The sequence below is a fragment of the Mus pahari genome, chromosome 20 (genome assembly GCF_900095145.1).
Source record: "Mus pahari chromosome 20, PAHARI_EIJ_v1.1, whole genome shotgun sequence".
In the NCBI taxonomy this organism is placed as follows: Eukaryota; Metazoa; Chordata; class Mammalia; order Rodentia; family Muridae; genus Mus; species Mus pahari.
The window spans coordinates 8184612-8211587 of record NC_034609.1 but is presented as its reverse complement, the minus strand read 5'-3'; the positions used below and the strand labels follow the sequence as shown (position 1 = coordinate 8211587).

The 26976-nt window shown below is 51.3% G+C and overlaps 2 protein-coding genes across 5 annotated transcripts in view; one reads left to right on the top strand and one right to left on the bottom strand.

The window, feature by feature from the left end:
- The first annotated feature begins 1946 nt into the window (after positions 1-1946).
- Adgre5 (adhesion G protein-coupled receptor E5) lies at positions 1947-20835 on the top strand. Of its 3 annotated transcripts, XM_021220374.2 has the most exons (20): positions 1947-2083; positions 8740-8790; positions 8968-9084; positions 9522-9674; positions 11332-11466; positions 13053-13199; positions 13782-13925; positions 14004-14050; positions 14167-14244; positions 14862-15027; positions 15099-15215; positions 15329-15552; positions 17768-17935; positions 18446-18637; positions 18794-19023; positions 19121-19190; positions 19279-19370; positions 19444-19612; positions 19712-19810; positions 19891-20835. In XM_021220374.2, the coding sequence occupies exons 1-20, from the start codon at positions 2053-2055 to the stop codon at positions 19918-19920; spliced, it is 2460 nt and encodes an 819-aa protein (XP_021076033.1). In that variant the 5' UTR covers positions 1947-2052; the 3' UTR covers positions 19921-20835. The 3 variants fall into 3 exon arrangements, with proteins under 3 accessions (XP_021076033.1, XP_021076034.1, XP_021076035.1); XM_021220375.2 differs by lacking the exon at positions 11332-11466; XM_021220376.2 differs by lacking the exons at positions 11332-11466; positions 13053-13199.
- Positions 20510-26976, bottom strand: part of Ddx39a (DExD-box helicase 39A) — a 7913-nt gene continuing 1446 nt past the window's right edge. Inside the window, exons 2-12 of one of the 2 annotated variants that reach the window (XM_029532441.1) lie at positions 24203-24414; positions 23864-23991; positions 23156-23248; positions 22678-22861; positions 22260-22318; positions 21932-22050; positions 21427-21558; positions 21232-21341; positions 20998-21142; positions 20755-20902; positions 20514-20668 (exon numbers count right to left, since the gene is read on the bottom strand). In XM_029532441.1, coding sequence (XP_029388301.1) covers positions 20652-20668; positions 20755-20902; positions 20998-21142; positions 21232-21341; positions 21427-21558; positions 21932-22050; positions 22260-22272 — 684 coding nt within the window. In that variant the 5' untranslated portion in view covers positions 22273-22318; positions 22678-22861; positions 23156-23248; positions 23864-23991; positions 24203-24414 and the 3' untranslated portion in view covers positions 20514-20651. Of the gene's footprint in view, positions 20669-20754; positions 20903-20997; positions 21143-21231; positions 21342-21426; positions 21559-21931; positions 22051-22259; positions 22319-22677; positions 22862-23155; positions 23249-23863; positions 23992-24202; positions 24415-26976 lie in introns of both variants that reach the window. The other variant, XM_021220194.1, reaches the window with a different exon arrangement.

The following is a 26976-nucleotide window of genomic DNA, read 5'->3' as shown; positions in this document are numbered from 1 at the left end:
TTCAGTTTGTCCTTTATCAGTTTTGCCTGCCTGTTTTATCTGTGTACCAAGTGTATGCTGTGCCTGGGGAGACCAGAAGATAGCATCAACTCCCCTGGGACTGGAGTTACAGAATTCTGGGAATCTAACCCTGACTCTGAAGAGCAGTCAGTGTTCTCATCCACTAGTGAGCCTTCTCTTCAGCCCCAGTAGCACACATGTTCTGCAACTTCCTTTTATCCTTTCTCTCACACTGTAGAGCAGAATGATCACGGACTCCCAGCAACCCTCTTGCCTCAGCCTCGTGAGCCCTGCCATTATAGGTTTTGTGCCTGGTGACCTCTGTCATTACAGGTTGTATGTCATCATAGTTAGCTACAGTCATCACTCAGAACTTGGAGTTTATTTTTTATTTTTATTCTTTGTTGGTTTTTTTGTTTTGTTTTGTTTTTGAGACAGAGTTTCTCTCTGTAACAGCCCTGGCTGCCCTGATTCACTTTGTAGACCAGGCTGGCCTCCAATTCACAGAGATCCACCTGCCTCTGTCTCTCAAGAGCTGGGACTAAAGGTGTGCACCACCATGGCCCAACTTGAACCTAGAATTTATTAAGGTAAAAGGGAGGCCTGACACCCCTGGTAGTTTATGCCTGTGATTCCAGCAGACTCAGGCTTTGGAGACAGGAAATCAGAAGTTCAATGCCATCCTAGGCTACACAGAATTGAAATCCAGCCTGGGCTATTTGAGACCGTGTTTCAGAGAAAAAAAGAAAACGAAAATCAATTATATATTGAAAAATCTAGATGTGTCTAGAAATGTAGTTCCCTTGGTAGAGTGCTTGTCCAGCATACACCAAGCCCTGGGGTTGGCATCCTTCCCGCCCCCAACACACACACATGAAAAGAAACCATAGTTACACAAGTAACTCAAACAGGAAGCCAGTGTACATCACATGACTCTCTATAGTCTGTGGCAAGGTCAGCGCGTGTAACCAAAAAGCCCTGCCATGGTTAGCCATGTCCCGTGGTCAAAACTCTCTCTTCCTTTATTTTAAGTCCTTATTACGTTTTATTTATTGACTTGTTTATTTAGTGTTTGAGTTTGTGTGTGGCACCGTGTGCCCGTGAAGGTCAGAGGACAACTTCCAGGAGTTGACTCTCTCCTTCCATCATGGAGGTCCTGGGTATCAGAAATCAGGTCGTTAGGTTTTGGGGCAAGTGCCTTTACTCGCTGAACCATCTTGGTAGTACTTCCCTCCCCCACTTTATTATTTATTATTTTTTATTTTTGAGATAGACTCTTGCTTCATAGGCTTGGCTGGCCTGGAACTCTTAAGTGGCCAAGAATGGCCTCCGGTTTAGCCTCTGCTTTCCAGAGTTTGGTATTAGTATAGGGCCAACGCAGCCATGCCATGTCCCCTTTTCTTTTAGGGCAAGGTCTTTTGTAGCGCAGGCAGGCTTCAAAAGCGACAAAACGGAGGGTGAGTTGAACTCCTGATTAGTTCTGGGATTACAGGCTAGCGGTCCTCTGCCGGTTTATGTGGTTTTGAGGCTAGACAGGGCCTCGAGCAGGTTAAGCAAGCACACTGAGCCACAGCTCCAAACCTTGATGTTTCTCGTTCCTGGACTGTCAGCCCGGCAGGACCCTCAGTCCTCTTCTGGTTCTTATTTGGCCCCTGGCTTCTCTGAACCTCAGTTTCTCTCTTGGAAAAGTCCTGCTGATGGGAAAGGCGAGGGTCGCTTAGGAACCTAGGACATCGCTCGGGTGGGAGCTCCACCCAGCTCTGTCCGATGTGCCTGGTCCCTGTCCCAGGACGCCTGGTCCACACCGCCCAGCTCCCCGCGGGGGCGGGTGTCGGGGCCGCGCGCGGGGGGGGGGAGGGTTGCGTTTGTTCCAGACGGGGCGGGCGCGCGCCGCGCCCTGGGTCTGTTTCCCCGGCACTTTCCTGTTACTTTCCAGCGGGGAGGACAGTTCCGGGGAGGGCCCTGCCCACGCCCGCTGCATAAAGGCCCAGCCCAGCCGGCCGCCACAGCCCTCCGACAACCCAGACGCTGTCCGTTCCGCGCCGCGCCACCATGAGGGGCGTCAGATGCCCCCGCCTGCTTGGTGAGACCTAGGGGTTGCGCGGGGCCGGGAGGGGACTCGCGGGACGCGGCCGGGAGGGGCAGGGACAGTCAAAGCCCGCGCACCTGTGCTCCCCAGAAGGCTCTCCGGGGGTGTCAGGTCCTAACGGGCTTGACTGTTGCCAGTTTGGAGGCTAAGAGGGAGAAACTGAGGCACGGGGGCAGTTAAAGGGGGTAGCAACAGGCATGGTGTCACAGGGCATTAGGGAGGCTAAGGCAGGAGGGTCACCAATTTCAGGTCAGGTCAGCCTGGGCTACACAGCAAGACACTGTCTCAAAAGAACAAAAGAAAAAGAAATGCAGGCTAGGGGCTGGGGTGGTGCTGAGGTCAAGAGCACTAAGGGAGGACTTAGCTGGGTCCCAGCACCTATAATGGTGGCTCACAAGTGTCTGGAACTCCAGTTCCGGGGGATCCACACTGTCTTCTGCTTCCACGGGCACCAGACATGCAGTGCACAGACATACATGCAGTGCACAAACATACATGCAGTGCACAAACATACCTGCAGGCAAAACACATACAGTAAAAAAGTACAAACCTAAAATGTAGGTTAAAGTACACTTTGCAAACTGTCGCCCATACAGGCACTCTCAGTGTGAAGTGAGACCCACGTGAGGGTGCCCTGCCCATTTCTTCGAGAGTGGGAATTCCCCCTGCCCCAGTCTGTCCCCTGCTGTCTCAGTGCTGGGAACAGGCAGAGAATGTCCTTGGGACTTGCCTGGGACGGAGCTGCTGACTGAAAGGATCTTACCAGGCTGTGGTTTGAATTTGGCTTTCATTGTGACTTTCCTGGTCTCCTTTCCCGCCCCACCCTGGGTGCCTCAACCCTTGTCGTTGTCGTTTGATGGCTCAGTTACCTAAGTAACTTGACAACAAACACTGAAAAAATGGAACTTGGGGCACCAGCTGGAGTTACCCCAAGATATGGAACTTGGGGCACAAACTGGGGTCACCCTAACCACAATGACTGGCCTGAGTGCTAGTGACAGGTGGCAGGTGGCAGGCAGCTCAGTGGCCATGGACATAGAACCAGGAAATAGAGTCCCAGGGTGTCACAGTTGGTGGCAAACAGCTGCAGGGGCCTGCCCAGCTGTCACTAAGCTGGGTCTCAGTGACTTTGGGCTGCACTTTGCTCTTCTGTAAAATGGAACAAGACCAGCTGTAATTTACCATATTGTTTCAAGGGCCAAGAGTTTGTGTACAAACTTTCTGGTTTACAATTTGAATTAACTGAACAGGTGGGTGTGGTGTCTGTGTCCACTATCATAGTACCCAGAGAGTAGAGGCAGGAGGGTCAAAAGTTCAAGGTCATTCTCTGCTGTATACTGAGTTTGAGGCCACATGATACCTTGTCTTCAAAACCAACCAAACAGCCTCGCTAGCTGGTGTCTCAGGCTTTGAATCCCAGTATCAGAGAGGCTGAGGCAGGAGGCTTCCATGATCCTGGGAGTTTGGTTACATTGTAAGTTCCAGGCCAGCCAGAACTACATAATGAAATACTGTCTCACAACATTGCAGGTGGGCGAGCATGCACGCTCACACACACATTGACGCTGTTTTATCATTGTGATTATTTTTTCTGGATGAGATGTTGGGATGTCTCTGGCAGGAAGCACAAAGACTGCCCTACCCCCACTTCTGGATTCCCTAAGCAGGAGTCCCTTGGCTCTAGTCTGAGCTTGGGAATTTGAACCAGATGTGTCTGGGAGCAGAAGGGAACAGCTCTGCTCCCGTTTGATTAATTTCCAAGTCTCCAGATGTAGGCGGTCTGGCCAATGCCTTTAGCATAGAGGGGGAGAGCCCAACCCAGCCCAGGGGACAGCCCTCTGATTGGGTAACTGTTACTCGCGAGTCTACTGTCCTTTCTCAGGCCTGGTTTGACCACTCATCTTTTTCCGAGCTCCAAGCCCTAGCTTCTCTTTGTGTAGATTGGACATAGCCCCAGCCCCTACCTCCTGATCATCCTGATGGCTGACGTTGCTCTGAGTCCATTTGCTTGGTTATTTGTTTTTTTTTTTGTTTACAAAAAAACGTTCAAAGTGGCTAACAGGACCTTACACTCTGGTCCTCCTGCTGCCACCTCTGCGTGCTGCAATTGCAGATTTGTGCAACAGGGTATGGCTTCATTCATTTTGAGTCTGTTTTGGTTTTAGTTTTGAGACAGGCTTTGGCGCTGTAGCAGCTCTGTGGCCGTGACTGGTTTTGAATGTGTATTAATCCCCTTACTTCTGTCTTGTTAAGATAGGGTCTCCCTACATAGCCTTGGCTCCCTAGGAAGACCAGGCTGGCTTCCAGCGGAGTTCTCCCACAGTGCTTCACCAGCGCTGGCTCTGAAAGTGTGCATCGCCATGCATGGCCATGGTTCCCAGTCTTAAAGAAATTACCTAAGGGGCTGGAGAGACGGCTCAGTGGTTAAGAGCCCTCGCTGTTATTTCAGAGGTCAGAGGAGGTCTCAGGAACCACACAGTGGCTCACAACCATCTTCGACTCTGGTTCTAGGACATTCAGTGCCCTCTTCCTAACTCTCTATGCCCCAGGCAGTATGCATGCAGGTAGAACATCCATATACCTAAAAATAAATCAATATTATTTTTTCAAAAGTGACTTGAGGGCTGGGGGGAGGCCTCCGTCGTCAATGATTTGTGTGAAGGAAGCTGGATGCGGTGACACACACTTGTGATCAGGGTGTCTGTCCCTGGGGCTTGCTGGCTAGCTAGCCAAGCCTGCTTGATGAGCCGAGAGGTTCAAAGTGGAAGGCACCTCTGCTGTTCACATACAGACACACGTACTGGTACTGGATGTTAGGAACTGTGCATTGCCCCAGGGCCCAGTGTGAAGGGAAGGTCATTTTGTGGTCTGTCCTGCAAAGAGGAACTGAGTTCTGAAAGGTGTGGGAGAATTCCAGCTCAGCGGCCTAAGAGGAGGAAGAAAGAATTCCGACTTGAGGGGACAACTGCCTGACTGGGGTGCCCCACCTCAAAACACTCCAGTTTTGAGGGAGTGAGTTTCATCCAGAGCCTCTCCATTGGCCTGAGGGAAATCCAGTCAGACAAAGGTTGAGCTTTCAGGGGACCTTCTGAGCCCACTGTCCCTGCCCCACAACCCTGCTTACAGTGGCTGATCCCAGGAGTCCCCTGGGAACCTGGCACGCAGCCAGCCCAGAGGTGGCTGAATCATTAAGGAAGTGACTCACCCACCCCCCACCAGCCCTTCTCCCGAGGGCTCCCTCTGGGATTCTTTTCTTGGGATTGGTTTCTTGCTGCTGTATTCCCCATATTGGGATCAGCTAACCCCTCCCCAGGCCTCCTGCTCCTGGGACACCCCCCCCCCCACACACACACACACATACTCTTTTCTTCCTCTGTACTGAGAGGGAAACCAGGAATTCACAGCTGCCAAGCCAGCGCCTTCACACATACTACACACCAGTTCTTGGTTTTTATTCTGAGACAAGCATCTATGTTCTGTAGCCCAGGTTGGGGACTTCAGTCCTCCTGTGTTAGCACCCCAAGTAGTTGGCATTGCCTGGCAGCCCCGCCGCCTGGCTTTCCTCTCTCTCTTTGGTTTGTGTTTATGAGTGCTTTGATTACATATATATGTTATGTACCACATGTGTGCCTGTGCCCTCGGAGAGCAGAAGAGGGCACCAAAGTCCCTGGAACTGGAGTTCCAGGCTGTTATGAACTACTGTGTGGGTGCTGGAAATGGAACTCTGGTTCTACCGGAAGAGAGCAGCCAGGGGCTCTTAACTGCAGAGCCACCTATCTCTCCAGCTGCCAGTTTGGTTTTGGTTTTGTTTGTTTGTTTTGTTTTAGTCTGTGTATGTGTGAGTGGTGTGTGCTCACATGCCAGGACACCCATGTAGAGGCTGGTGCTCTTCTTCCATCATGTGGGCTCCCCCCACCCCCTTTCATGTTTAGGTCTTGGAGATGGAACCTAGGGCCTTGTTTCAGCTAGGTTCCCGCTAAGCTACTGAGGCGGCCCTTGAGCTTTGTGTAGCTTTTAAGTGAGGAGCCTCCTGCCCCAGCAGCCTCCTGCCTCAGCCTCAAGCCACAGGGTTATCCCACTTGCCTTCACGTCCTGCTTCTCGTCTCCCTCCCTGTCATCCACCTCTGCTTTCTTGGATGCCTGTCTCCAGGGCCTGCACTGTTACCCACTGTTGCCTTGAGTGGGATATACCTGCCAACGACATGAGGCATGGGCTGTGTTTAGCACTCACCCACCCTCCACTGCTGCCACTTCCTGTGTGTGAGGAGCCCTCTCTGACGTGTGGGCTCCAGGTCATAAGATTGACATAGCCCTAACTTTCATTCTTCCCTAAAAACTGACAAGGGTCGGGCCTGGTGGCATAGGCCTGTACCAGTTCCCACGAACACCGAAGCAGGAGGATTTCAAGTGAAAACCCAGCCTGAACTTAGGAATAAAGTAAAAAGAGGGGTTGAGAATGAGGCTCAACAGCAGAGCCCTTGCCTAACATGGAAGTGGTGAGTTCTGGCCCAGCATTTTGAGACAAAAACGATAGAAAACAAACTAAAACAGAGAGGAAGTGTGAAAAGACAGTATCACACTGGGCTGTGGTGGCGCACACCTCTAATCCCAGCACAGGGGAGGCAGAGGCATGTGGACCTCTGGGAGTCCCAGGTCAGCCAGAGCCAATGTTAATTGTGGGGACTGGTCTGGGGCTACTGTATATTCAAATGCTGTGTACTGGCCCCAAGATTAGGTTGCCCCGTGAGGAGATCCTCAGGTACGCCAGTTTAGTTGTGTAAACCTTGACACACACACACACACACACACACACACTGGACTGGGCAGAAGAGATGGGGGAGAGGTTCTCGGGCTTGGGGTTTCAGGCAGGAACCCTGAAGAGAATGGGGAAGAAGAAGGAAATTGCCATGGGCTAGTGTGGAGCATGAACACGTGGCCATGAGGACCGGCCTGATGGAGTAGGAGCAGCCCAGGCAGAACATGGCCAGTGATATCTGACAGGGAAGCAGACAAAATGGCAGAGAGGGCTTGTCTCTGCTCAACTCTCGTGCCTTTAAGCTCATTATAAATCTAAAGGTTCTGTGTCTTTGATTTGGGAACTGTCTGGTCTAAGTGTGGTAGAAACCCCTAATAAGGTCAAAAGGAGCTGTAACAAACCCCCATAATAATAACTACAATAAATTGGCACCTCACATTGGGGACCAAATGTAAAATAAAATTTATTAAACTTATCCCGATCTAGTTTCAAATGACTGAGACTCAAACTATGATATTTATTTATTAGGCTCTGCGCAATTACTGGAGGATTACGCTTAATCTAAATCTCTAACTGTAGTCTGGCTATGACCCCAACCGTGCTCTGCTCTGCAAATACTTGTTTGAAATTCATTTCTACTCCAGCAGTCTGGTGTCCTGGGGAGGCATTTCACTCTGGCACATGCTGCTGGTCCACCACGACTTATGGAGACCACCTGTTCTCTGCTGTCTTCTCTGAGGCCCTTCTCTCTCTTCTCTCTCCTTCTCTGTGCTCCCTACCTGTGCCCCCCCCCCAGGCCTCACTTCCCCAGTAGTTGGGGAGCAAGATTTACATAACAAATGCTGGCATATGTGAGGACCTTGGAGCAGCCAGATCTTGGGGTACAGAATTAGGCACTGAGTACAAGCAGCACCCCCTATAGTTAATTGCTTAGCCACATAGGGTTTGTCCCACACAGCCAGGCCATCATCATCTCCTTCCCCACAGAGAGGGAGACTGAGGGAGAGAGTGAGGAACATCCAACTGTGACCCCATAGGCCTGGAGAGCCAAGCCTAGCTTCCTTCCTGTGTCTCCAGGTCTCCACGTCCTGGGCTGGCCCACAGGTCACCATGGGTTCTGGTCCTCTGGCTGTGGGAGTCTGGGCCACAGACGACAACACCTGACTTGTATATTTTTTTCTTTCTGTTTTATTTTTGAGGCAGAACTGTGTAACTTAGGCTAGTCTCAAACTTGCATCTGGCTTTCTGTTTATATATCTATCTATCTATCTATCTATCGATAGGATTCATGTAGCCTAGGTGGACTTAACCTCTATGTGTAGCCAAGGATGATTTCAAACTTCTAATCTTCCTGCACCCCCTCTCATATATTGGAGTTTCAGGCATAAACCCCATTCTTAACTGTGCAGTTTGTTGTCATTGTTATGATTACTATTTGCTTATTTTGGCTTTTTAAAGATCTATTTGTTTATGTATATGGGTGTTTTGTCTGCAGTACGTCCGCTTACCCGGAGAGGGGATTCCATTAGGGATGGTTACAAGCTGCCATGCTGGTGCTGGGATTTGAACTCAGGACCTCTGGAAGAGCAGTCAGTGCTCTTAACCACTGAGCCATCTCTCCAGACCTGGCTGGTCATTTGTTCATTTGTTTGTTTAGTTTTTGCTTTTGAGACAGGGTCTCAGTACTCGGCCCAGGGTGGCCTTTGAGCTCCTAACCCCCCTGCCTCAGCATTCTGAGTGATTGAATTATAAGCGTCATTAGGCCACACCCTGGGTCTGTCTCAGTAGGAGCTACAGAACCTCAGCCAGGGCAGGGTTATCACCTGGTTCCCGCAGGCACACAGCGTGGGCCTCCAGTTCTTGCTCTGGCTGACCGTCTTTTACTTCCTTGCAGTGGTGTGCATTCTACTGAGTCTCTCAGGAGCTTCGACCCAGAAGGCAGAGAGTAAGTTCACTGAACACGAGGGCTACACAGCTGAGGCTGGGGAGGGAATCCCGCTGCCAACCACAGAGCCTTGGGAGGGCATGAGCGCTGTTGGGGGAACTTTAGGGCCTGCGCACACCTTCCTAAGATTCTGTTCTCGGTGACACTTCCCCTCTACTAAGTATCTGTCCCCCACAGACTGTCCCAGGTGGTGCCCTACCAACTCAGAATGTGTCAGTAAAAGAAGCTGTAAATGCAAGCCAGGCTTCAGCTCGGAGAAGGACTTGATCACTAATCCCGCAGGGAGCTGTGAAGGTATGAAGCTTCGGGGATGGGCATGCAAAGAGATGACAAGGTTCGGTCTCAGGGCAGGGGGTTTAGCCTTCATCGAAGACAGAGAAAGAAAGCAAGGTGGTGAGGCAAGAAGTGAAAGGGGGCTTCCTGAGAGGAGTTCCAGGGGTCTGTGCCTGAACTTGGCTTTAGGAACCGGAAGGAGAAGGCTGACCTTCCATTCCACTCCCACATTGGTATTGTTCAAATCCCGGACTCCAAAACAGAGGACTGAGAGGAGCAGAGCAGACCAATCAGCTCCAGGAATAGCTTGCTAGACCTGTAGCTCAGCCTTATGAGTAGATAATTTTTCCCAGAAGGCTAACTCATCAGCAGATCTCAGACTGGCAGTCAGGTAGGCGTGGGAGTCTCCTCCTGGGGAGAACTTACAGGTCTGGGAGGTGACCCCTGTTTTGTTGTAGACATCAACGAGTGTTTACTACCTGGATTTTCCTGTGGAGCGTTTGCCACGTGTAAGAACTCAGAGGGGAGCTACGCCTGCATCTGTAACCTGGGCTATAAGCTCCTTTCTGGGGCAGAATCTTTTGCTAACGCGAGTGAGAACACATGTCAAGGTAAGAGCCCCCTGCCTCGAGTCACCAAGGTCAGCTTCAAGGTCACCAGCATCTGTACTGCAGCAGCCATAGGGCCCTGACGTCGGTTCTGCCCCTATGGTTCGCTCTGGGTCATGTGACACATCCACAAGCCCGGAGGAGGGGAGATTCCAGACACCCTTCCAAGGCCTCATCGTGCTACCCATGTGTGACTCAGAAAGCCCTCTTTAGTTATGTGATCCAACACTTTGGAGTCTGAGACTTGAGTATGAGGCCAGTAACACATATGCAGCGAGTTCCAGGGCAGCCAGAGCTTGGTAGAAAGACCCTGTCTCAAAACCTCAAAAATAGCCTGGAGGAGGTGGCACATGCCTTTAATTGCAGCATTCGGGAGGGAGAGGCAGGAGGATCTCCGTGAGTTCGAGGCCAGCTTGCTCTACATCGTGAGTTCCAGGACAGCCAGGGCTACACAGAGAAACCCTGTCTTGAAGAACAAAATCAATCAATCAGTCAAACAAATAGAAAGAATTCTACGCACTTTTCTCCCAGGGACTTCTGTCTATCTCTCTGACAAAGAGATGTGTTCTGTATTTATTAAACAGCACAGAAACACACAGCATGCAAAGGGATGACATTTTACAAGGGAAAAATAGCTTACTCGGAACAGCAAACGACGGCAGGCAGACATCATCCTACAGCCTCATGCTATTCCTAGCATCTGTGGGAGAAATTTGTTGTACAACATTGTTCTCAACCTATTGGTTGTTCTCAGGAAATTATTGCCACAACACACATCCTTGCACACACAAAGGCACGCATGTACATTATTCTGGGTTAGGAGCACAGAAGAGTACATAACTTAAGATTGAAGCTATGCCTTCAGCCTAGGTTGTAAACATTGATTACATGGGAAATCTAAGAACAGTAAGGCTGGTAACATTGTCCTCTTAAAAGCAGGCTAAACTTTAACAAGCTGAGCACACAGTAGGTTAAGTACGTAGTCTTAAGTGATCTCAAGGCAGATTATTAACTTGTTGGCAAGAGCTAAGAAAAAGGTTGTTCTCTTTGAATGCAAGAGACATTTTCAAAGCCAGGTGTGAGGCACAGTCCTTTAAACTCAACACAGTAGAGGCCGGCAGATCTTGTGAGTTTGAGCAAACCCGGTCTCCATAGTGAGTTCCAGGACAGCAGAGATACATAATGAGACGGTGTCCCAAAGAGAGAAACAGAGAGAAAGAGGATGGTTTTCAGAAAAATGTTATCCCTACATGAGGTGACACAGGAGGCCCCATGGACCCCAAGGAAGGTGACAGAAACCACCCAGCTTAGAGCAGAACTCATCCAGTGTCTGAGGTGCTGAACCATCACGAAGCACTCCTGACTCCATCCTGCATGGCTTGGAAGACATCATGCTCACCTGCATCGCAGTCAAACGATGGCAGGATTCCTTGGGCCATCTCCTCTTCTACTCTACTTCTTTGTTCTGGAAGTTCAGAACTCCTACTGTCCATCTGCATCTCATTTGCATAAGCCACCATCCTGTCACCTCACCTCATTTGCATAAGTTGCCATCCCTCTGCCCATCTGCATCTTATTTGCATAAACCAAAGGTGTGGCATTGGGAATGCTCTGCATCTACCACAAGCACAGCCCACCGCAGCATCTGTCTTCTTCCCAGCATTGGTGGACACTGGGATGTCACCTGTGCCCTCCAGGAGCCACACAGTTACCACTGCGCCCAGAAATCTCCCCAAGCAGACAACTACAGTGCACCAGACGCAGCTGGGAGACTCAGAAGAGAGGACACCCAAGGGTAGGCCACATTCCCTGTCATTACTTCTGCTGGAAGACAACATCTGATGCCCGGATTCCCTTTTATGGTCAGAGCCTTGTTCATTGCTCTACCCAGTCACCGTTCTGACTATCCCCAGCAATTCTGGTTCCTTGAATACAGCATAGAATGGCATGGCCGGATTGGGCAGGGTGACATCAACCTCCACCCACTCCCAACACACACCCAAGAGAGTTGAAGGTCAGCACAATGGAAGAGAAGGTGTCATAGAGGGTCGTGGCTTCATAACCCTTACCTGATGATGTCAATCACCCGCAGCTGCCAGGCCAGACAATTCAGTGTAAGAAAGCTGGGCTACACTGGGCACATTGTCGGGTCTGTGGCCATGACAGAAACAGAGAAGAGAAATATCACTCCTCCCCCAGCAGCACGGCTCCCTCTCTGGGCACTGCCATCTTGAAGGGCTGGCTTCAGTGGAAGATGTTCTTACCCTCTATTAACTTGAGCCAGGTGATGCCTGGCTGCCCATCGCAGCTAGCTCCCACTGAGAGGCATCATGGCTATCTAGTGTTATCCCTCTTGCCCTGCCTCTCCTGTTGAGTTTCTTCCTAGAGGGAGTGTAGCTGGTGGGCAACACTCAATCCTCCTCCATGGACAGAGCAGAGATCTGGGAACCTAGTGTGACTGAGGCTAGCATAGTCCTGAAGGTTCCTGGAAGTCCATGTAGAACTTTGCAAGGGAACAGTACCCTGTAGGAATGGGTGCAGAGGCTACCATAGGGAATAGTTTCCCGCCTCCTTGCACTGGCTCCTGAGTCATATGTAGTCTTCACCCCAAATCTTCAGGCTGGGATGTTGATAGCTGCCGCTGCTCCAGTGCTGGCAGTTAGAGAACCCTTGACTGCTTCCCCTATATCCAGACAACAGAGTCAGAGCTACCATGGACCCTATTTGATGCCTTTATATGAATTAGAAGCTGGTCTTCCCACGAGGAGGAGATTAAAACGTTGCAGATGCTTCTGTGTCACGTGGCCGACCTTGAGCCTGAGGCTCCCACTTCAAGCACATAATCCCCTCTGCTTCTTCTCATGAGCAGATGAGGGTCTGAACCCTAGAGTTTGTAGGAACACAGCATTTGCACCAACCCAGGGCAGCTCCTCATCCACAGGTGTGTACCCTGAAGGTGTACACAGGTGGAAGTCCACCAGAAGTCGCTGTAAGACTGGACAGGGCCTGGGAGGAGGCACAGTCCGTTAGCCTGAAGATGGAGAGCTGCAGGGTCCCAGGAGCTCCAAGAATTATGAAGACTCCCCTGCGGACAGAGCTCCCAGCAGCATGTTACTACAGGGTAGGGAGGCCCCAGGAACTCCGTGGAGCTCCCAGACCTTAAAATAACAAGAAGCCTCGGTCAAGAAGTGCAGTGCTGTGGCCCAGTCTCCGTCCTGGTTTTACTTCTTATTCATTGGGACCCCTGATCTTTGCTGGGCCTGACCTGCAGAAACCACCACGAAGTGGTCACTACATTTGTGGCAGTGAGAAGATGGGCAAGTGACACAATGCATGGAGGAGTGAGAGGGGGCAGGGATGACCCTTTCGTTTTGTTCCCAGATGTGAATGAGTGCATCTCCGGGCAAAACCGTTGCCATCCATCCACCCACTGCATCAACAAATTGGGCAACTATTCTTGCATCTGTCGCCAAGGCTGGAAACCTGTTCCTGGATCTCCCAATGGCCCAGTCAGCACAGTGTGTGAAGGTCTGCATGTAGCCTTTCTAAGGACTCACAATCACAATAGCTAATCTCACCTTCAAGATTTGTTTATTTTAGCCAAGTGTGCTGACACAGGCCTTTAATCCCACCACTTGGAGGGCAGCAGAGGCAGGCAGATAGATCTCTGTGAGTTCCTGGGCCATCTCATATGTGTGTATGGGTGTGTATCTGTATACCGTGGGTACAGGTGCCCCAGGAAGCCAGAGAAGGCTGTCAGATCCTCTGGATCTGAATCCACAGGTTGAGCCATCTCTTTAGCTCCTGTGTTTTATCAAAGAAATGAAAGAAGGCTCTGTTGGGCCAGGGCTTACTCTCCTGAGGCTAAATCTGAAAGGATCCAGGTTACAATGAGGAAGCCCCAGGGGACCCCAGATGCCTTCAGTTACTAAAAGTCCGTAGTTCATATTTTCTCACATACATCTATCTATACGCATTAGGCTCCTGCACATTCCCTACCCATCCTGTACCACTGAGTGAGGCTGACGTACCTCAGACCAGAGACTGTAGCAGTACCAATGAGACTGGGGCCAGACAGGAAAGGCTCTAACCCCTTCCTTGTGTCCACAGATGTGGATGAGTGCAGCTCTGGGCAGCATCAATGTCACAGTTCCACCATCTGCAAGAACATCCTGGGCTCCTACAGGTGCCACTGCCGCCCAGGTTGGAAGTCAACTTCTGGGTCCCTCCGTGGTCCAGACACCATATGCCAAGGTACCTGACCCAGCCACCCACATTCCATGCCCTACAAGTGCACTCTGAGATTACTGAACTATAGTCCTGTCTCCACAGAACCACCATTCCCGACCTGGACACTGCTGCCCGCAGCCCCCAGTCAGGTGAGTAGCCAGTGGAGACCAAGAGGTTGGACTTTTTCATACAGCCTGTCCATGCCCGTCAGCTGTGCCCACCCAGAACCCACCACCCACCCATGACCCTCCATCTCCCTTCCCAGACTCTCTCGAGATTCTCTGTTGAAGTCCAGAATCTGCTCCAAGACTTCAATCCAGCCACGGCCAACTACACCATCCAGGTGAGGGAGACTCTGGGGACCCTGGTGCAGCAGGGAACATGCCACAGGCTTCAGGGCAGACTGACAGCATTCTATCCGTCCAAGCAGTACTTCTGGTTTGGGGCACATGGGTCTGACATGTGCAGCCATGTGTGTGGCTATTATACAAGGGTTATAATGGCAGTGACCGGGGCAGTTAAGATTGGGGTTAAGCAGATCGTGGTGGCCCACACTGCTTGGGGACTAAAGAAGGGTCTCAAGTTCTTGAGCTACACATCGATGGCATGCCTGTAACCCCAGCAGGTAGAGGCAGGAAGATAGGTAGGGCTGGGGGGCATGGCTCAATGGAAGAGCACCAGTCTAGAATCCCCAGTGAGGGCTGGGGGGCATGGCTCAGAGCCTTGGCAGTCACTGTGCCTACTGTTGTATATGTACTGTTGTGACATGCAGGGGCACAGGTTCATAAACTTCATCTCCTTGTTTTCTGGCTACTGTGTACGTCTTACTGCATCCTGCCAGCTGACTCCCCGGGGAACCCGTGTGGCTCTCCAGTGTCTGCTGGTGGGAAGAGTGGTCAGGGTCCTTCATTTAGTTCCTGTGGTTCAAAACCTTAACAACTCTGTCACTCATTACCCCAGAAACTCATTGAGGCTGTGGACAAGCTGCTGGAAGTCCCCATGGATCTAGAGACTCAAACCCAACAAGTAGCTGCCCAGTTGCTCTCCAACCTGGAACAAAGCCTTCGGACCTTGGCCCAGTTCTTACCCAAAGGCCCCTTCACCTACACGTCCCCTTCAAACACTGGTAAGCTTTCTTCCTGCCCCCCCCCCCAGGCACCATCCTTGGTTCCCCCAATCATGTCCCTGTCTCTTCAGAACTGTCCCTGATGGTCAAGGAGCAAGACAACAAAGATGTTACCACAGTGCACCACGGCCGAGCTTGGATGGAGCTGGACTGGGCTGTGACAGCTGGAACCCAAGTCTCAGAAAATGGTGGGGGTCCAGGGGGGGGCCTGCCAGGGAAACCGGGGGAGGTCTGGAGAGGACAGCCCGCTGGGAGGAGTGCAGGGAGGGCACAGGCGTTGACCCTGCATGTCTGTCCCCAGGCCACTCAGTGGCAGGCATCCTGTCCAGCCCAAACATGGAAAAGCTGCTGGCCAACACCCCGTTGAACTTGGAGCAGAGGAGGGCCACCTTGGAGGACTTCTACGGAAGCCCGATCCCGAGAGTCTCACTTAAGCTCCTCTCAAACATCAATTCCATCTTTCTGACCAACACGGACACTGAGAAGCTCGCCTCGAATGTCACGTTCAAGTTCAACTTTACTTCTGTGAGTCCTCGAACTGCAGGGAGGGGAGGGGTGGGGATGCTCTGTGGCTCACCCCCTAACCAAAGTCAAAAGTCAGGGCACTGCCTCTTGACCTACAGGGTACGAGAGAGCTAACTCCCAAAGTTATCCTGACTCCTTCCTCCAACACACACACAAAATAAGTGTAATAAAAAAACACTACAAATACATAAAACATTTAAAATTACAGCTGGGTATGGTGACACATGCCTCTAATTCTAATACCTGGGAGGCTCTCTGAGTTTGAGGCCAACATGGTCTACAGAAATTCAGGATAAAGCTCTATAGAGACCCTGTCCCGAAAGATAAACAGCAAACAACAAAACTAAATAGATAAAAAAAGAAATAAAATCTGAGCTGGGTTTGTGGCATAGACATTTTACTCTCAGCTGCTGGGAGGCAGGGAATTCAAGGTTCAAAGCCTGCCTGGAGTGAAGTTAAGGCCCACCTGAGCAACTTGACAAGACCTTGTCTTCAAACTCAGCGCTACAGTTGGTTGGCATTCAGAAAGTCCCTGGGTTCAGCCACTAGTACTGCTGAATTAAATGAATGAATGAATGAATGAATGAGCAAACAGATAAGTAACTGTGAGGCAAGACCAGTAGTTGACTCAATGGTGGAATGCTTACCTATCATGATAAGGTTTGGTCCTCCGAATCATAAAATGTTTTAAAAGGGGTGGGGAGATGACTCAGCAGTTAAGAGCACTGTAGGCTCTTCCAGAGGTCCTGAGTTCGATTCCCAGCTCCCACTTGGCGGCTCACAACCATCTGTAATGGGTTCAATGCCCTCTTCTGGTGTATCTGAAAACAGCTATAGTGTACTCATATACATAAAACAAACAAGCCGGGCGTGGTGGCGCATGCCTTTAATCCCAGCACTCGGGAGGCAGAGGCAGGCAGATTTCTGAGTTCGAGGCCAGCCTGGNGGGCTATACAGAGAAACCCTGTCTCGAAAAACAAAAAACAAAACAAAACAAAAGGGCTGGTGAGATGGCTCAGCAGGTAAGAGCACCCGACTGCTCTTCTGAAGGTCCTGAGTTCAAATCCCAGCAACCACATGGTAGCTCACAACCATCTGTAATTAGATCTGGCACCCTCTTCTGGAGTGTCTGAAGACAGCTACAGTGTACTTACATATAATAAATAAATATGTAAAAAAAGAAAAACCAAAAAAAAAAAAAAAACAAACTTTTTTAAAAAATGTACTCTGAATCTGACAAGGTGGCTGAGTGGGCAAAGGTGCTTTCACCAAGCCTTTATTTAATTCCCAGCCTGAGTTGGGACCTACATGGTAGGAGAAACCGTTCTCGTCAACTGCTCTTTGCCCTCCATATGTTTGCTGTTGTACAGTGCAGCCCCATCAATGCAGTTTTAAAAATAATGTGTTCTGGTGTTTGCCTGCATCTATGTCTGTGCACTACATGTATGCCTGGCCCCATGGAGGCCACAAGACATCCGATTCCCTAGAACTGGAATTAGACAGTTGTGGGAGGGGTGAGCTACCATGTGGATGCTGGGAATTGAACCTGTCAATGCTCTTGACCACTGAGACACTTCTCCAGCCCTTGTACCCCCATCCACCCCTGTATGTGAGACAATGTCTCACTGTGTATTTCTGGCTGGCTTGGAACTCAGAGATCCACCTATGTCTGCTGTAAATGCTTGGATTAAAGGCATAGGCCACACTTAGCTATATATATGTACAATTTCAAAGTTAAAAATCAGTCTAGGCTGGTGATAGAGCTCCGGTGATATCGGGGGATTTATTGTCTAACATGCATGAAGGCCTGGATTCAAAGTCTAAAGTAGTATATAAACTGTAGTCTCAACACTCGGGAGGAAGGAAAAGCCGGTGTCATCCTCAGCCACAGAACGAGTTTGAGGCAACCTGGAGTGTATGAGATAGTATACGTAGTCTGAGGACATCCAATAAACCTTGTTTTTGTTTTTAAATTACCATCTGCAGGCAACCATTCCCGCTGGCTCTTTTAATTTCCTCGGCGATTATTACCTGTTACTGTGATGTTTCAGCTCAGGGCAAGGACTGGCATCCTGTTTTCCGTTGCTGGCTCCTCATGCTCTCTGAACACAAAGTAGATATTTATGTAGCCAAAAGCAAGGTTTTCAGCTCCCTCACACTGACCCTAAGTGTGCTCAAAGTGTGCTTCAGACACTCACCACCTATCTGCCCGTAGGTGGAGTCAATTGAGCCACGTCATGAGCTGATGTGTGCCTTTTGGAAAGCCCATGACAACGGGGATGGGTACTGGGACACCGACGGCTGCTCAATGAATGGCACCGGCTTCTGCCACTGCAACCACCTGACCAGCTTTGCCATCCTAATGGCTCAGTACCATGTGCAGGTAAGCGCTAAGCCCTGGACCCACAGGCAGCCAGCTGTGCCTAGGCAGGAGCATGGCCTCCACTCAAGGGTGTTGTTCAAGCTGGCTCCTTTGGATGGCCCCACGCCTTGCTTTTGAGTTCCTCCCCTGGAATCCTCTATGACCCAGATGGATGCAGGCCTCTTTTCTGAGTCACTGCACAACTGTCAAGTTAAGAACTAAAAGCACCCCAGTCTGGGCAGATGAGACGGGTCAGCGAGTAAAGGTGCCTGCGGGCGGCCAACCTAATAACCCGAGTTCCATCTCCAGAAACAGTGGCAACAGACTCTTCACCCGGCAACCTTCCTCCCCTGCAAATAAAAGGCCATGTGTAGATTGTTCCAGCTAGTGTAGCTTCCTGAACGTGGCTATAACCTGGGCCACATGGTCAGCTTGAAGTAGCCAGTTGGCCCTGTGCTCCAAGACAGGGTGCAGGATCATAGGCAGGAGAGATGTGAGGGTGCACCACTTATGCTGTTTGCCTGCCCCTAGGACCCAAGGCTGGAATTGATCACCAAAGTGGGGCTGTTGCTGTCCCTGATCTGCCTGCTGCTGTGTATCCTGACCTTCCTGCTGGTGAAGCCCATCCAGAGCTCTCGAACCATGGTGCACCTGCACCTGTGCATCTGCCTTTTCCTGGGCTCCATCATATTCCTGGTTGGCGTGGAGAATGAAGGGGGTGAGGTAAGTTCCAGAGCATGGAGTCAGGTCCTAGGAGGAAGGCCTGGCTGGGGCTCAGCGTGGAGCCAGAACCTGATGGAGCCCCGCTGCTAGGGCATGAGGCTTTGAAGCCCAGTGGTCCTACCGGGCGCTGACTCTTCCTAACTCTCCATCCCACAGGTGGGCCTGCGCTGCCGCCTGGTGGCCGTGATGCTGCATTTCTGCTTCCTGGCCGCCTTTTGCTGGATGGCACTGGAGGGCGTGGAGCTCTACTTCCTGGTGGTGCGTGTGTTCCAGGGCCAAGGCCTGAGTACATGGCACCGCTGTCTGATTGGCTACGGGGTGCCCCTCCTCATCGTGGCCATCTCAATGGCAGCTGTCAAAATGGATGGCTATGGGCATGCAACATAGTGAGTGTACTGAAGTGAGGCCCAGGCTGGGCGGGGTGGGGCCGGGTGGGGTGGGGCCGGGGCTGGGGCACTGATGGGGCACCTTCTCCTCCCCCAGCTGCTGGTTGGACTTTAGGAAGCAGGGCTTTCTCTGGAGCTTTTCGGGACCCGTGGCCTTCATCATTTTCGTAAGTACTCTCTGGGCACTGGAGGCCTGAGCAGCCAGACTGCTAACTACTTGCAGCCCTATAACCGAGACCGATGATCCCCTCCCAGTGCAATGCCGCCATTTTCGTGATCACTGTCTGGAAGCTCACAAAGAAGTTTTCTGAAATCAACCCAAACATGAAGAAATTAAGGAAGGCAAGGTGAGAGGGGCAGGGAGGGAGGCATTTGAAGGGCTGGCAACCGGGCTGTTACTGCAGCTGTCCACCCCCACAGGGTGCTGACCATCACCGCCATCGCCCAGCTCCTCGTGCTGGGCTGCACCTGGGGCTTCGGCCTGTTCCTCTTCAACCCCCATAGCACATGGCTATCCTACATCTTTACCCTGCTCAACTGCCTGCAGGGCCTTTTCCTCTATGTGACGCTCTGCCTGCTCAACAAAAAGGTAGGCTGACCAGAGGCCGGGGTGGAAGGGGGCAGGGCCAGGCCTGAGTCCCAAGCCCAGCTCCTTTCTTCCCCATAACCTGGTACCTTGGGTTCACAGGTGAGGGAAGAGTACTGGAAATGGGCTTGCATGGTCACTGGGAGCAAGTATACAGAGTTCAACTCTTCCACAACAGGCACTGGTACCAGCCAAACCCGGGTAAGGAGCTGGCCTGCAGTGGGGCTGGGAGGGCATGCCTGGGTGAGCTCAGCCTCAAAGGCCTCCTCCTTCCTCTGTAGGCTCTCAGGTCCTCAGAATCAGGGATGTGAAGGCGAGTTCCATGAAGGACAGCAGCACATACAAGGCTGTCACTGCCTTCTGTTCCCGCCACCTTCCTGCCTTTGGTCCCACTTCAGATAAAGAAGGGATGTAAACCCAGCAATGAGCCCTGCCACAGGGCAAGGGGTCGCTGGTCCTGCTTCTGGCTGCCTCTGTATCACCACAGCTATGCCTACCGGAGAAGCGGAAAGCAGACAGCACAGACCTGGAGTCCACTGCCTGGTACCCGAGGCAGGCAGTCCTAGGGCAAGGGAAGAGCCCCCGGGACCTGAGCTCTTTGCCAGGGTGCCGGGGTCAGTTTCCTTAAGCTAAGACTGTGGATGCCACGCCGGCCACTGAAGCCCGCCCACTGCTGAGGCTCACGGTACAGAGGCCTCGCTGCTCCATATCCAGGGCAGAGGGCCTCACAGCTAAAAGACTAGGTTTTGTAATTTTTTAAACCTGTAAACCTTTCAATGTTGACACACAAAATTAAATATCATACTGATAAAAAAAAAGATGGCATGTTTGCTGGTGAGAGGTTTGCTGGCTCGATCCAACCCCGTGAGATGTTGACCGAAAGGGATGGGGCTGGAGCCATGCATTCACAATAAAAGTTTATTCTTACATCACTAAAGCTTTGCAACAATAAAAAGAGACACCGATGTCACCTAGACAGAGGATCTGAAGCAGCAGCTGGGGAAGAGGGTGGCCATGGTGCCCTGGCTACACATACAGTTGGTTACCGGCTCTGCTCAACTGTAAAGACAAGAAAGACACAGTGAGGAGAGAGGGCCTTTGCTCCTGAAGCTCGGGTCCTGCCCTGAGTGGCACTAGGCACTCACTGTATGTGGAGATGTCTATTTCCTCTGGAAGCTCAGCCACATTCACTTCAAACCGGTCCTGAACATCATTAAGGATTTTGGCATCATTCTCATCCGATACAAAAGTGACTGCCAGGCCCTTGGTACCAAAGCGACCAGCACGAGCCACCTGCAGAGAGATGGCATCAGGAGACAGGCATTCCTCAGGATTTGAGAAGGGTGAGGGAGGTCCTGAGCCCACCCACACTGGGAGGAAGCACTCACTCGGTGAAGGTAAGTGTCGGAGTCCTCTGGCATGTCATAGTTGAAGACGATGTTGACTCGTTCAATGTCCATACCTCTGCCAAACAGATTAGTAGCCACCAGGATTCGTCGCTGGAAGTCCTTGAACTGCTGGTATCGGGACAGGCTAGAGCGGGAGACAAACAGAGGCATTAAACCTGCATCCCAGGTGTGCGTCCCTTGGCCCCGGTGGACATCACTCACTCATGCACTCACCGCTCCTCCTGGGCCATGCCTCGGTGAATAGCGATAGCTGGGAAATTCTGTTCCACTAGGAGCTGGGCCAGGGCCATGCAGCGTTGCACAGACTTGACAAAGATTACCACCTGAAGGAGAAGGGTGTTTAGGCGCATGGTTAATCACCCCACAGGCCCATATCTTGGTGTGGGCAAGAAAGGAAGGACGCATCACCTGGTTAAACTCTAGCACGTCGAGGAGGTCGAAGAGCTTACGGTTCTTCTCGCTGTCCTTGAGCTTGACATAATACTGCTGCAGCCCATGCAGTGTGAGCTTGGTCTCGTCGTCCACAAACACCTCCATAGGCTGTGTGGGGAGGGAAGCAGGAAGGGGCGAGTAGGGCTCACTTCTGGGCGTCTCATGTGCCCGGAACCTTCCAGGGAGCAGCTCCTCTGTATTGATGATTCCCAGAGGGCCTGTTGCACCCAACCTCAGTAAACAATTCTCTCCCAAAAGCCGGATGTAAGCTCTGCCTCTGGCTCAGGTGTGGACCACTCAGCTCCCAGTTTGACAAACCAGGGGAAGGAAGGAGGCCGGCGAAGCCTCCTAGCATCCTCCAGGCCAAGAGAGCAGTGTGCTTGTCGCAGAGTGGCCCAGCCCATCAGGGAGGGCCAAAGCTGCTGCGCTGAGGTGTTGGCCACGGTGGGCAGGCAGCCAGCTGGGGCGTCACCCTACTCACATCCTGCATGAACTTCCTGCAGACTGGCCGGATCTCCTTGCTCAGGGTGGCGCTGAACATCATACACTGCTTCTCATGGGGTGTCAGACGAAAGATCTCCTGTACATCTCGGCGCATGTCTGGATGGGATGCCAACAAATTGCAAGCCTGAGTGTCCTGTCTGACTGAGCAGACCCACACCAGAGAGGAACCAGCCCTTCCCAACCTGGGCCAGACAACATTGGCACCATAGCTGCGGTGGAGTGGGCCCAGGGGTGTCCCCGCTGCCTGAGGGGCTGGGCTCGGATGGGCGGGAGCGCAGGCATGGGAGGAGCTGCGGTCCACTTACTCGCTGCCAGCATGGAGCGGCTGCCAGTGCGCCTTGAGCCACGCTTCAGGAAAGGGAGCCTGAGGCAGAGACAGCCACTGGCGTGAGAGCTGCAGCTGCTTCCCAGGACACATGCCCATCTCTCCCAGCCCCTGATGGGTGGCAGAGGCCACTCTACTCCTCTAGATTCCCTGGGTGTGGTGCACCTACACGTCCTAAGGGATGGCAGCTTGTGGGGTCTGTCCCAGCCAGCGTGGGTTCAGAAGTAGCACATACTACTCTGTAACCTCAGAATGTCCCCTAGGCTTCTAGGAACCCTGAGTTCTGGCCACCCATGTGATCCTCTATGAGAGCCGCCACTGCCTGCCCCATCAGGACCCTAGAAAATGGCTGTGACTCTGAGTGGGAAACCAGCTGGACAGGCCAGTAGGACGCTCACCCAGCTGTTCCAGCATCTTGTCACATTCATCTAGCACAAAGTGCTTCACATTCCTCAGGTTGAGGCTCCTGCTCCGCACGAGTGCCAGGATCCGGCCTGGTGTTCCCACCACAACATGAGGACAGTTCTTCTTCAACACATCTTCATCCTTCTTAATGGAGAGGCCTCCAAAGAACACAGATACCTACGGGGACAGAAAGAAAGTTTTTTCCACCCATCTGGGGGCAGTGATCCGAATAGCATAGGTCCCACCCATCCTGAGGGGACCTGATACTCCAGCCCCACTCCCTCAGAACCCAGGGGAGCCTGAAAAAAAACAGGGCAAGGCTGAGGTATGTGGGACCAGCACAAGCCTTGTGGGCTGGGCATAATTCATCAGGCTTATAAGGAACCTAAGTTAGCACAAACCTGAGGCCAGCATGGCTCCAGAAGGCCCCGTGGTACCCAGCCAGCACAGGGCCCGAGGAGGCTTACTTACCTTGACACTGGGCATGTACTTAGAGAAGCGCTCATACTCCTTGCTGATTTGGAAGGCCAGCTCCCTCGTGTGGCACATGACCAGGACTGACACCTAGAGAGCAGAGCAACAAGCAGGCCTTCTTTCCCAGCATCCACACCATTCTACCCCAAACCCACAGCAACCTATTACAATAGTTCCTTTCACACAAGCCATCTGAAGCCCAAACATCTCCACTTCTCCTCACCCCGACCCATCCTCCTCATGGCTACAGAAGGCCGGGAACAGAGAATGGCAGCACTGACCCTAGATAAAAGGGTTACCTCAGGTTGCCATGTCTTTTTGACCACCCACAGCATAGCCCTTCCCTAAATCCTCACACTCTTGTCAGACCCTGAAAAGACAAGCAGACACCCACCCAAGAACAAGGCAAAGTCTCACCCAGGCCACCCCAGAGCTTGACCTCAGAGCCACACTCCAGCCCTCCACCACAGGACTACCCCACCCCAGCTTCCCTTCCTGGACTCCAGTGTAAATCTTAACGATTTATCTATAGTGTGGTGTTAAGAACACCTGCAAAACAATCAGCAGTCACTGTGGCGACTGCAGTCAGTAAAATTTCACTTCCCAGATAAATTCAAAAGCCCACAGAGAAAATGGAAGTAGTTTTATGAGACCCAAGACTGTAATGTCACGTGGTAAGTCTAGCCCAGAAGAGCTCACACCTACCTGGCCATTGACGGGCTCGATCTGCTGCAGGGTGGCCAGCACAAACACAGCTGTCTTGCCCATCCCAGACTTGGCCTGGCACAGGACATCCATACCCAGAATGGCCTGGGGAATACACTCATGCTGGACTAAGAAAGAAAAAGGCGAGTGAGTTAAGACACTGGCTGCTGCCTCTCCGCACTCTTCTGCCAGACCCCAACCATCTGCTTGCATAGAGGCTGCTGATGTAGCTGACTCATGGGGAGGGCAGACCCCCTACCCAAGGCACAGGAGAAGCTCAGGATGAGTAGGATTTACTCTGGGAAGAGGGCATAACTGGGTGGCACCAGTGTAGCATACCCTCTGAAGGATGCTCAAAGCCACAGTCAACTATGGCTCTCAGGAGTTCTGGCTTCAGCAGAAAGTCCCGGAAGCCCGAACTGTGGATGGACACATAAGATCCTTTGACATCTTTCTTCGGGGGAGCTGGAGTGCTCTCCTGGGGTGCCTGGGGCTCTTCATCTTCATCATAATCCAGAAGCTCATTTTCCACATCCTGTTCTGCCATGGCACTGAGAACAGAAAAGAGGGTAAGGCAGAAATGCACCTGAGAACCACGCAGAAAAACCCAGTTGGCAGAGAAAGGAGGGTAAGGAAAGGGGGGCAGGGGCAAGCCCTGGAAACAGGCAGAGCTCAGTGGTGTACAGGACTTCCCACTTCAGCCTACTGTCCTTGGTCACCATCCTCTCAGCAACCTCCCATCTGCTACACACTACTCTCCCATCCAATGCCACCCAGCCTGAGCATCCTAAGGTCTACAGTGAAATACCAAGTCCATACTACAGATGGGGGCCCAGCCCAGTGATCTACCAGGTTCTATCCTCAACACCACAGATCGAATAAGTGATAGTTATCACACAGATTCATCACTATAGCTTTCATGGCCTGGATCCTGCTCACTTCCCCATACTTTATCTGAGCAGAACCTCCATCTGAAGGAGGCCCTGTTCTCAAGTCTGCACACACAAGATTTTTTTTAAACAGCCCCAGTAGTCCTGGCTGTTCCAGAACTGGCAGTTACAGGTTGACATCATTTCACCTGGCTAATGTATCCTCCCTGACATTTAAGTTTTGGCACTAATAAGGCTTCTCAGACCACCCTCCCAAGGAGCTCCTGGAACCCACAGCTTGGACCTGAAGTTTCACCTGCCTCGGTGCTGAGAAAGGAGTTGTGGTCAAGAAGCAAGCAGCATTTTCCCTACCATGCCCAGCCCAGCCTCCCCTACCTTTTGTGGTCTACACAGGGGAATCATTAAGAGCTTTTATGAAGAGGATTCCCATTGGGCCAGGCCAGCAAGCCAGCCAGTTGAGATGCTAAATGGAATTCTCAGGAGATGAGCTCATCCCCCACTTTATTAATCCCTTATACACCAAGTACAAGGCACACACCAGCCAGGCCTGTCTCTCGCCTTCCCTAGCCTGCAGGAATAGCTCCATCTTCCTGAGGTCGGATGCTAACATACTAGGACCCACTTCTAGCCCTCTATTCATTCTCTCAATGACTTTATCCAATGATCTTCAGCCATTCCTATGTTGACTTTCCCCAACTCTGTCTACAGTCATATGCCTTTTCCACTCCAGAACCGTTAACAGCTGCTTTCCCATATCCTTACAAGTTTAATTCAGGTGGCCTATAACAAAGCTTTTTGTTCCACCCCAAGGGCTACATTTCCCCATCTCAGAAATAATTATGCCATTCTCAGGGGCAGTCTTGACTGACCAACAAATCTTACCCACTTACCAAATCCAGTTAGGCCCACCTAGCCACTTCTCACAAAGGTTGGTCCCAAGGTGAAGTGACCTTTTGTTTCTTTAAAATTGGAACAGCTTTACTGAAACAGTCATATGCTATACAATTCACCAATCAAAGTACACAATTCAGGAGCCACAAAAACATGCTCACACAATCAGATCTAACAGCGGGCAGTGGTGGTACACTCCTTTAAATCCCAGCACTTGGGAGGCAGAGGCTGGCAGATTTCTAGGTTCGAGGCCAGCCTGGTCTACAGAGTGAGTTCCAGGACAGCCAGGGCTACAGAGAAACAAACAAGCAAACAAAAAACCCCAAAACAAAAACAAAACAAAAACACCCAACCTTCTGGATGAGCTGGAGAAATGGCTAATTGATTAAAAGTTCATGATCTTTCTTTCAGAGCACAGGGGTTCAATTCCCAACATCCACATGACGGTCGACAACTGTCCATAACCCTGGTACCAAAGAGACCAATGTCCTCTTCTGACCTTCCCACCAAGCACGCGCTCTGAATATAAATGCATTCAGACAAAACACTTCTATAAAACAAAATCAGTAAATCTTAAAAAGCCCCTGGGCCTGGGGTGTGGCTCACCAATAAATGCCCAGTATGTGAGAAAACCTTGAACTCTATCCCCCAAACCACAAAGTAGCCTGTTGCCCAAACCATCATCGCCTGCCTAACTCCCAGACTGTTATTCTGCTAAGAGCTTGCAGACTAGCCTTCTCTGGGCATCTTCTATAAATAGGTTCAGACAGCATCACCTGGCCTTTTACTTTCTTTCACTCTACCATTTTCAACACTCACCCACAATGGGAATAAATGCTGCATTCCTTTTTATAGCCAAACAATATGAGACATTTGAATTGAACCCCAGTGCTCTGAAAGAACATGTGCTCTTACTCCATCAGCCATCTCTCTAACCCATCCAGGTTTTCTTTTTGAAAGGTGGTGAGGTTATGTTCAAGTTGATTGTGCTGACGCCACAGCATGTAAGAATATCACGGGTGTCATTTGGGTAACATTGTTTTGTCTGGATCACATCATCAGCCTCCTCAGTGTGCACTGATCTCTATGCTGCACAACTCCCACAGCAGGCAGAGGGAGCCTATTCCAGCGACGTCATACCTGGCTGTCACTGTGCTGCACAAGTCCCCCAAATCCACACATAGTGGAGGGAACTGACAAACTGTCTCCTGATCTACATACACACCCTACACATACACAAAGTGAAAATGCTTAGGTATCAGCCCTTAAAGCACGAGACCCCAGCAAAGGTTTAAAAGCAGAGACAGCTAGGAGAGGAGGGGAGGGGAGGGG

Coding starts and splice junctions, on each gene's coding strand:
- Adgre5 (XM_021220374.2), top strand. CDS start 2,053: ATGAGGGGCGTCAGATGCCCCCGCCTGCTTG. Junction 11,467..13,052: donor AGAAGAGAGGACACCCAAGG/GTAGGCCACATT, acceptor TTTTGTTCCCAG/ATGTGAATGAGTGCATCTCC. Junction 18,638..18,793: donor TGGAGAATGAAGGGGGTGAG/GTAAGTTCCAGA, acceptor TCCATCCCACAG/GTGGGCCTGCGCTGCCGCCT.